Source organism: Vitis vinifera, chromosome 10 (genome assembly GCF_030704535.1).
Source record: "Vitis vinifera cultivar Pinot Noir 40024 chromosome 10, ASM3070453v1".
Lineage (NCBI taxonomy): Eukaryota > Viridiplantae > Streptophyta > Magnoliopsida > Vitales > Vitaceae > Vitis > Vitis vinifera.
The window spans coordinates 26,942,937-26,953,029 of NC_081814.1; the positions used below are offsets into that span (position 1 = coordinate 26,942,937).

Genomic DNA, 10,093 nt, shown 5'->3' on the forward strand with positions numbered 1-10,093 from the left:
CCCTTTATGAGTTTTGATATCACGTCCCAAGACCCACTCCAAGGGTGTGATGGTCATTTTACACCTCAATCCAAAAGGCTTAAAGTATAATCTGACCCAAACAATCATATTGTAACTGGATGTAACCAATTACTAAATACCTGTTCACAGTAGCGGAACAAAATTCTAAAATCTTCAAACTTAACTTTAGAACTAAGCATCCATCAACCAAAAATCCATTATCCAAATAGATTGCAACTCAACAAATCAAGTACTAACAAATTTTTATAATCTCCAAATCTCAACTTCAAACTATCATAAAAAAAAATATTTAAAAGCTCAATATCTAAATAGCTTTCAAAAACTAAATAATCCAAATGAATATAAACTTATAAGCTAACAATGTTCAAAAATAACATCCTAAGAAAAATCCTAATGATGACCATCTCCCGACCTAGCCATCACTCCTCGCCCGAACTAAGGGTACCTGAAAATTTTTCAACAATTGGGAATGAGCTCACAACCCAATAAGGAATATTAATGCAGTTCATGGATCAAATATTTTCATTTCAAATAGGAGATATCATTTTTTTTTTCATCAAATATCAGAGTTTCAAAAATACCAATATATTCAAAATTCAACCAACCATTTTCATATCAAATTCAAACGCTTTCACATAAGATTCAATCAAATCCATTCAATTTTCATTACTCTGGTTATCAAATATCAAATGCCCAGTTATGTGGGACTTTTCAAATGAGTGGCTAGCCTCAAATTGTTCTTGGTGGACGAAACAAAACACTACTAGTACTAGTAACCTCTAACCAAACCCCTAGAGGCCGGGGTCTAAATCAATTACATTCCCACCATGAAATGTAAAGGTCAACTATTATATCCCGTTGACAGGGCCAAATAGTCAACTATTATATTCCGTTGACAAGGGCCAAATAAACCAGAGTGATGTTTTTGTTCAAGTATTCAAATTTACACAACATAATATCTCCATATTTTGTGTCATAAATAAAACAAAATATTCCAACATAATATTTAGTGCAAAACAGTTTGATCCATGCATGGTAACAAAATATCATTTTCTTTTTAACAATTCAAAATAACATATAAAATAATTTAATTTTATAAATATTGCATTAACTTCCCTTACCTCAAAATATGCAAAGATCTTGAAGGAAAAATAACCCTGAAAAGTCTACTCCTCACCTAACACAATAAAAAGACAACTATTACTATTTACCTCAAAATATAAATATGATAATCCTAAAATTTTTAAGTGTTAAGATTAATATTTCTGATTAACAAAGTAATAATTTAATTACTCTATTCCTTATTTAATTATAATTTTTTTTTTCTAATTTAAGTCAAAGAACACCTCATAACTTAACTATTTACTATTTATTTTACTAATGAAATTTTATTCTATTTATTAGCTTAAGTTTACCAACTAATCTTGTACTTCACTTTATTTACATAAACCTGTATATATAAATATTATTATTATTGCACTTCCTAATTCTCTTATTTGCTACCTCATTTCTTAATAAAAAAAAATTTGGTTTATTATTACTTAACAATTATTAGCAAGAACCTATACTTCATCAAAAGTTCCAACACTTTGTTCCATATTATACTAGTCTTCATACTCAGCATTACTACCCATTCCTAACACCTGTACCTCACTTTTCTTTTTTCTTTTTTTCTTTTCTTTTCTACCCATTACTACTTTATTAATATAATATACATATGAAAAACATTCTTTTTACACTCTCTGCCACTCCAGCACACGAGAATTTATTTTTTATTAGTAAAATATTATTTTCTCACTCTCTCATTCCCATTGCACACGACATAACCAACAAGTCTTTTTTTATTTTATTTTATTTTATTTTTTTATTTTTTATTTTTTTATTAGTCTCTGGCTATCACCTGCCGCCACAACTCGCCCAGAAATTTCCTTCATTTTTTTTTTACTCGGATTTATTCTTCTAAATTTCAAAGTTTCTCATTTTCCAACAATAAACTGCCCCATGTTCATAATTTTATTTTATTTTATTTTCTAAACATTTAGAAAATTCCTAATTTCTAAAATTTCCAAATTTTTTTTACCAATGAAATAATTCATGTTCATGAATTTTCAATATTTTGATTTAAAAACTAAATAGACAAACCCTAATCTAGATTTGAATTTTTTTTTCTTCAAAAACATCTAATGATTTCAAACTAATTCGTTAATCTAAACTAATGATCCAAAAGTTAAAAACTTACTTGAAGAAAAAGGTCTGATCTTTCAATCCCTAAAGTCCAAAATCTCCAGCCCTCCGTTCTCTATGAAAAATAATATTTTTTTTTATTCAGAGAACAAAAGAAAGTCACTATTTATACTTAGGGCTTTCTAAAACACGAAAAGACCTATTTACTCTAATTAATTAATTAATTAACCTAGTTTTACTAATTTTCCCTCAAAAACAGCTGGGGTGTTATATCCTCTCCCCCTTAATAAAAGTTTAGTCCTCTAAACTTGACATACATGAATCTTGAAAAAGATGTGGATGTTTTTCTCTCATCTCCTCCTCTAATTCCCAAGTAGCTTCACGAACACTATGGTTGCTCCATTGAACCTTTATCAATTTGACAACAGCATGTCGTAGTACTTTATCCATTACATTTACAATTTGAACGGGCACTTCTTCATATGTCAAGTCCTCAGAAATTTGAATAGGCTCCAACTCCACAACATGAGAGGGGTCAAAAACATATTTCCTTAGAGTCGAAACATGAAACACATTATGAACCTTAGACAGGCTTGGGGGCAAGGCTACTTTATATGCCAAAGTGCCTACTCTTTCTAATATTTCAAATGGACCCAAAAAACGACGACTAAGGTTTCCTTTTCTCCCAAATCTCATCACAGACTTCATAGTTGAAACTTTCAAGAACACATGATCACCCACCTCAAACTCCAAATCTCACCTACGATTATCAGCATAACTCTTATGTCTACTTTGAGCTGCTTTTAATCTTTCTTTAATCAAAGCAACTTTTTCAACAGTCAACTGCACAAGTTCAGGCCCCAAAAGTTTCCTTTCTCCAACATCATTCCAACAAATAGGAGATCGACCTTTCCTACCATACAATGCCTTAAAAGGTGTCATCCCAATGCTAGCTTGAAAACTATTGTTATAGGCAAACTCTACTAAAGGTAAATGATCATCCCAATTACCTTGCAGGTCCAAAATACAAGCTCTCAACAAGTCTTCCAAAACCTGAATTATCCTTTCTAATTGGCCATCAGTTTGAAGATGGAAAGCAGTACTAAAACTCAACTTAGTGCCCAAAGCTTTTTGTAGATTGTGCCAGAATCTAGAAGTGAAATGAGGATCTCTGTCAGACACTATAGAAACTGGTACTCCATGCATTCTCACAATCTCCTTCACATAAAGAGAAGCTAAACGATCTAAAGAAAAGTTGACTTTCATAGGTAAAAAGTGAGCAGACTTTGTCAACCGATCAACAATCACCCAAATAACATTATTACCCCCTAAGGTTCTTGGCAATCCTATCACAAAATCCATGGTAATATGTTCCCACTTCCACTCAGGAATAGCAAGTGGCTGCAAAGACCCTGTTGGTCGTTGATGCTCAGCCTTCACCTGTTGACACACCAAACACTGAGCCACAAATTGTGCAATATCTCGCTTCATACCTGACCACCAATAATTCTGTCTCAAATCTTTGTACATCTTTGTCCCTCCTGGGTGGATTGCAAGCCTAGAACAATGAGCTTCCTCCAAAAGCTCCCTCCTTAAGTCTCCATCATTTGGGACACAAAGTCTAGTCATAAACCTCAAAATCCCATCATCTGATAGAACAAAGTCAGGCTTACTACCCTTTTTAACCTCTTCCATAAGTTGCACTAAATTCAAATCGTTCTTTTGTAGGGCCTTAATTCTCCCAACTAAGTCTGGTTGTACTCTGAAGTTAGCCACAAGAGCTCCCGAGTTCAAAACTCTCATATGGACTTGTAAACTCCTCAAATCTTCCAATAATTGCCTTTGACAACCTCTAATAGCTGCTAAGGAACCAACAAATTTCCTACTCAAGGCGTCAGCCACAACATTCGCCTTCCCTGGGTGATACTGAATAATGCAATCATAGTCTTTAAGTAGTTCAATCCACCTCCTTTGTCTCATGTTCAATTCCTTTTGGGAAAATAAATACTTCAAACTCTTATGATCTGTGAATATCTCACAAGTTTCACCAAAAAGAAAATGTCTCCAGATCTTAAGTGCAAAAACCACTGCAGCTAACTCCAAATCATGAGTAGGATAATTTCGTTCATAGGGCTTTATCTGTCTAGAAGCATAAGCTACAACTTTCCCATGTTGCATAAGAACACAACCTAAACCCTAATGAGAGGCATCACTATACACCACAAACCCTCCTGAGCCTGAAGGGATAGTCAAAATAGGAGCTATCACTAATCTGTTCTTTAACTCTTGGAAACTACGTTCACAATCATTAGACCACTCAAACTTAACCCCTTTCTGAGTCAACCTGGTCAAAGGTAGAGCGATCTTAGAGAACCCCTCAATAAATCGCCTATAATAACCAGCTAGTCTTAAGAAACTTCGAATCTCAGTCATAGTATTAGGTCTCCTCCAATTTGATACGACATCTACCTTTCCAGGGTCAACAGAGATGCCATCCTTGGTTACCACATGCCCAAGGAAAGAGACTTTATCTAACCAGAACTCACACTTCTTTAGTTTAGCATGTAATTGCTTATCTCTGAGAGTCTGCAATACAATACTCAAATGGCGCTCATGCTCCTTCCTACTCTTTGAGTACACCAAAATATCATTTATAAAAACCACCACAAACTGATCTAAATAGGGCTTGAATACCCTATTCATTAAGTCCATAAAAGCAACAGGTGCATTAGTCAAACCAAAAGGCATAACCAAAAACTCATAATGCCCGTATCTAGTTCGAAAAGCAGTCTTGGGTACATCTTCACTTCTAACTCTTAACTGATGATAACCAGACCAAAGATCAATCTTAGAGAACACACATGCACCTTGAAGTTGATCAAATAAATCATCAATTCGAGGAAGGGGATACTTGTTTCTCACCGTGACCTTATTCAACTCTCTATAATCAATGCAGAGTCTCATAAATCCATCATTTTTCTTTATAAATAAAACAGGGGCTCCCCAAGGTGAAACACTAGGCCTAATGAAGCCCTTATCTAACAACTCCTGAAGTTGAATCTTCAACTCCTTAAGCTCTAAAGGTGCCATCCTGTAAGGGGCCTAAGAGATAGAAGCTGTCCCTGGTGCCACATCAATGGTGAACTCCACCTCTCTCTCTGGTGGCAAGCCAGGTAGATCCTCTGGAAAGACATCAGGATAGTCTCTTACAATGGGCATGTCTTCCAACTTTAAATCATTTTCCTCATTCACAACATAAGCCAAAAAGCCTTGATAACATTTCTTGAGCAAAGAACTAGCTCGTAAGGCTGAGATCATACGCAATGGTTTGTCCACATGCTTCCCCTCAAAACTAAAATCAGGCTGACCAGGAATGCTAAACGTCACTCTTTTCCCAAAACAATCAACAGATGCATGGTATGAAGCTAACTAATCCATCCCCAAAATCACATCAAAATCTTGGAGGTCAAGAAGTACTAAGTCAACTGTCATCTCTCTATACCCAATCATCACACAACAGTCTCTAAGTATTTTATTAACCATAACAAAATCTCCCAAAGGAGTAGCAACAAACAAATCAAAGTTCATGTTATCAATTGACATACCCAACAAACCAGCAAAAGATGCGGAAACAAAAGAGTGCGTTGAACTAGGATCAATTAAGGCTTTAGCAAATAAGGTGTGGATTCGAAGAGTACCTGTCACTACATCAGAAGTAGCCTAAGCATCTCCATGAGTCATAGCAAATACCCGCCCTTGAGCCCTGGGCTTCTGTCTATCCTCTTTATTCTCCTCCTTAGGCTTCCCAAATACAAACTTCTTACTCTCTGGACAATCTCGAACCATATGTCCTTGCTTTCCACAACCAAATCAAGCTCCTGTCTCTCTATAACATGGCCTACCCCCATGCTTCTTGCCACAAGTAGGACAAATCCCATATAAATTTTGTGTTGCTTTTCCTTTATTCTGATTTCTACTTGGAGCAGACTTTTTCTGTGCTTGGTTACCATGAACACCCTCATTCCTATTCCTCTTCCTTTGTTGTTCCCTATACTGGTGAAGCTCTTTATTATCCTTGTCTGCAATAAGGGCTCTGTCTACCACCTCTGAATAAACACTAAGCTTCAGAATTGATATCTTATTCTTCAGATAAGGCTTCAGTCCATCCTGAAACTTTACTGCTTTTTCCTCCTCTGTAGCAATCAACTATGGGGCAAAACGTGATAGTTCGGTAAACTTAGCCTCATACTAGGCCACAGTCAAATTCCCCTGTTCCAAACAAACAAACTCTCCCACCTTTTGTCGCCGAACACTGTCAAGAAAGTACTTCTTATAAAAAGCCTCCCAAAACTGACTACAAACAATAAGCCTCTGATCCTCCAAAAGCCTTTTAGTCATGCGCCACCAATGGTCTGCTTCTTTGTCCAACATAAATGCTGCATAAGAGGCTTTTTGCTCCTCAGAACAATCAATGACATTAAAGAATTTCTCTATTTTCATAATCCAAGCCTCTGCCTCTGTTGGATCTGAAGTACCAGAAAAGTAAGGAGGACCCAATTTCTTGAAGTCATCAAAAGAGCTACCCTTAGAAGATGAAGACTGTCTCTGAACATTAGTCCCAACAGCTTGAGCTTGGCGTTCAACTAAACCAGCTAGTGTCCCAAGATACCTATAGATCATTTTTGCACTCACGGGAGGCAAACCCTCAATTGGAGGTACATCATCATTAGCTTGACTGTTTTGTGAAGAAGCTGCTCTTCTTGGTGGCATGATGTCCTAAAATAATACGGCATAACTAAATTAGTCACTAAGGAACCGATTAGAAAATTTACAAATAAAAAAAGAATTGGAATTTATACTAAATGAAACTAAAACTTAAACAAATGCATCACTCATCTATCCCCAATCTAAACCAATTCAAGTTCCCATCAAGATCAAAACCTAGTGCTTTGATACCACTCTGTCATGCCCCAAGACCCACTCCAAGGGCGTGACAGTCATTTTACACCTCAAACCCGAAGGCTTAAAGTATAATCTGACCCAAACAATCATATTGTAACTGGATGTAACCAATTATTAAATACCTGTTCAGAGTAGTGGAACAAAATTCTAAAATCTTTAAACTTAACTTTAGAACTAAGCATCTATCAACCAAAAATCCATTATCCAAATAGATTGCAACTCAACAAATCAAGTACTAACAAATTTTTATAATCTCCAAATCTCAACTTCAAACTATCATAAAAAAAAATATTTAAAAGCTCAATATCTAAATAGCTTCCAAAAACTAAATAATCCAAATGAATATAAACTTATAAGCTAACAATGTTCAAAAATAACATCCTAAGAAAAATCCTAATGATGACCATTTCCCGACCTAGCCATCACTCCTCGCCCGAACTAAGGGTACCTGAAAATTTTTCAACAATTGGGAATGAGCTCACAGCCCAATAAGGAATATTAATGCAGTTCATGGATCAAATATTTTCATTTCAAATAGGAGATATCAATTTTTTTTTCCATCAAATATCAGAGTTTCAAAAATACCAATATATTCAAAATTCAACCAACCATTTTCATATCAAATTCAAACGCTTTCACATAAGATTCAATCAAATCCATTCAATTTTCATTACTCTGATTATCAAATATCAAATACCCAGTTAGGTGGGACTTTTCAAATGAGTGGCTAACCTCAAATTGTTCCTGGTGGATGGAACCAAACACTACTAGTACTAGTAACCTCTAACCAAACCCCTAGAGGCTGGGGTCCAAATCAATTACATTCCCACCATGAAATGTAAAGGTCAACTATTATATCCCATTGACAGGGCCGAATAGTCAACTATTATATCCCGTTGACAAGGGCCAAATAAACCAGAGTGATGTTTTTGTTCAAGTATTCAAATTTACACAACATAATATCTCCATATTTTGTGTCATAAATAAAACAAAATATTCCAACATAATATTTAGTGCAAAACAGTTTGATCCATGCATGGTAACAAAATATCATTTTCTTTTCCACAATTCAAAATAACATATAAAATAATTTAATTTTATAAATATTGCATTAACTTCCCTTACCTCAAAATATGCACAGACCTTGAAGGAAAAATAACCCTGAAAAGTCTACTCCTCACCTAACACAATAAAAAGACAACTATTACTATTTACCTCAAAATATAAATTTGATAATCCTAAAATTTCTAAGTGTTATGATTAATATTTCTGATTAACAAAGTAATAATTTAATTACTCTATTCCTTATTTAATTATAATTTTTTTTTCTAATTTAAGTCAAAGAACACCTCATAACTTAACTATTTACTATTTATTTTACTAATTAAATTTTATTCTATTTATTAGCTTAATTTTACCAACTAATCTTGTACTACACTTTATTTACATAAACCTGTATATATAAATATTCTTATTATTGCACTTCCTAATTCTCTGATTTGCTACCTCATTTCTTAATAAAAAAAAATCTGGTTTATTATTACTTAACAATTACTAGCAAGAACCTGTACCTCATCAAAAGTTCCAACACCTTGTTCCATATTATACTAGTCTTCATACTCAGCATTACTACCCATTCCTAACATCTGTACCTCACTTTTTTTTTCTTTTCTTTTCTACCCATTACTACTTTATTAATATAATATACATATGAAAAACATTCTTTTTACACTCTCTACCACTCGAACACACGAGAATTTATTTTTTATTAGTAAAATATTATTTTCTCACTCTCTCATTCCCACTACACACGACATAACCAACAAGTTTTTTATTTATTATTTATTTATTTATTTATTTTTATTATTCTCTGGCTATCACCTGCCGCCACAACACGCCCAGAAATTTCCTTCATTATTGCAAAAACAGACTCTTGATTTTTCTTGTTTATCCCATTATGAAGCTCCTCCAAGTTGGAGAAAGTGTAGAAAAATTTATTGGTTGATGCTCATATTTCATTTCTTAAAAGAGATAAACTATACATACAAAGAAAAAAGTGGAGTGAAATGAGGAACATGATGATATACAAAACATAAAGACTTTGGAAGACACCAGTTGCAATAAAGAGAAAAGATGAAAGCAGTGTATTGAAAAGGAGACATGGTCCACCATATTTTCTTTCATTTTCTCATTTGGGAACTTAAACCCAAAAAATGAAGAAAGAAAAAGCTTTGCATGCTACACTCCAATGATTAATCAATCAATTAGATATATGTTTTTGTTTTTATTTTTATTTTTATGTGGTCTGAGGGAGGAAAATTAAGATGACAATACTGATGTGACTTTGCTCCACTCAAGAGTCAAGAGGACGAGTCTCCATTAAAAACTATGGATTTGAGGGCATAGCTCTAAAAAGAGGCAAAATGATAAGAAGAAAATTCATGGTTCCTATATCTGCAACTCACATGCTATCTACCATCTTTTTCTTCTTGTGTTCTGTCCTGTATTGCTCTGCTAGAGATACCATCACACCGGAGAACTGGCTTAGTAATGAAGGAGGAACTCTTGTTTCTGCAGGCAAAACTTTTGAACTTGGCTTCTTTAATCCAGATGGAAGCTCCAAGATTGGAAGATTCGTGGGCATATGGTATTACATGTCGAAACCACAAAGAGTTGTATGGGTGGCCAACCGAAAGAACCCCCTTCCCCTTTCTGACACCCCCTCTGGAGTTTTTGCCTGCCGCCACAACACGCCCAGAAATTTCCTTCATTTTTTTTTACTCAGATTTATTCTTCTAAATTTCAAAGTTTCTCAATTTCCAACAATAAACTGCCACATGTTCATAATTTAATTTATTTATTTTTTTCTAAACATTTAGAAAATTCCTAATTTCTAAAATTTCCAAATTTTTTTTACCAATGAAAT

At 34.3% G+C, this 10,093-nt stretch overlaps 1 protein-coding gene across 1 annotated transcript; it reads right to left on the reverse strand.

Annotated features, from left to right (window-relative positions):
- Positions 1–6,075: 6,075 nt before the first annotated feature.
- On the reverse strand, positions 6,076–6,975 carry LOC109123295 (uncharacterized). Its single transcript, XM_059740471.1, has 2 exons — positions 6,502–6,975; positions 6,076–6,411 (listed from the first exon to the last, which is right to left on the reverse strand). Exons 1-2 carry the CDS (start codon positions 6,973–6,975, stop codon positions 6,076–6,078), a joined length of 810 nt encoding a protein of 269 aa, XP_059596454.1.
- Between the last annotated feature and the right edge of the window lie 3,118 nt (positions 6,976–10,093).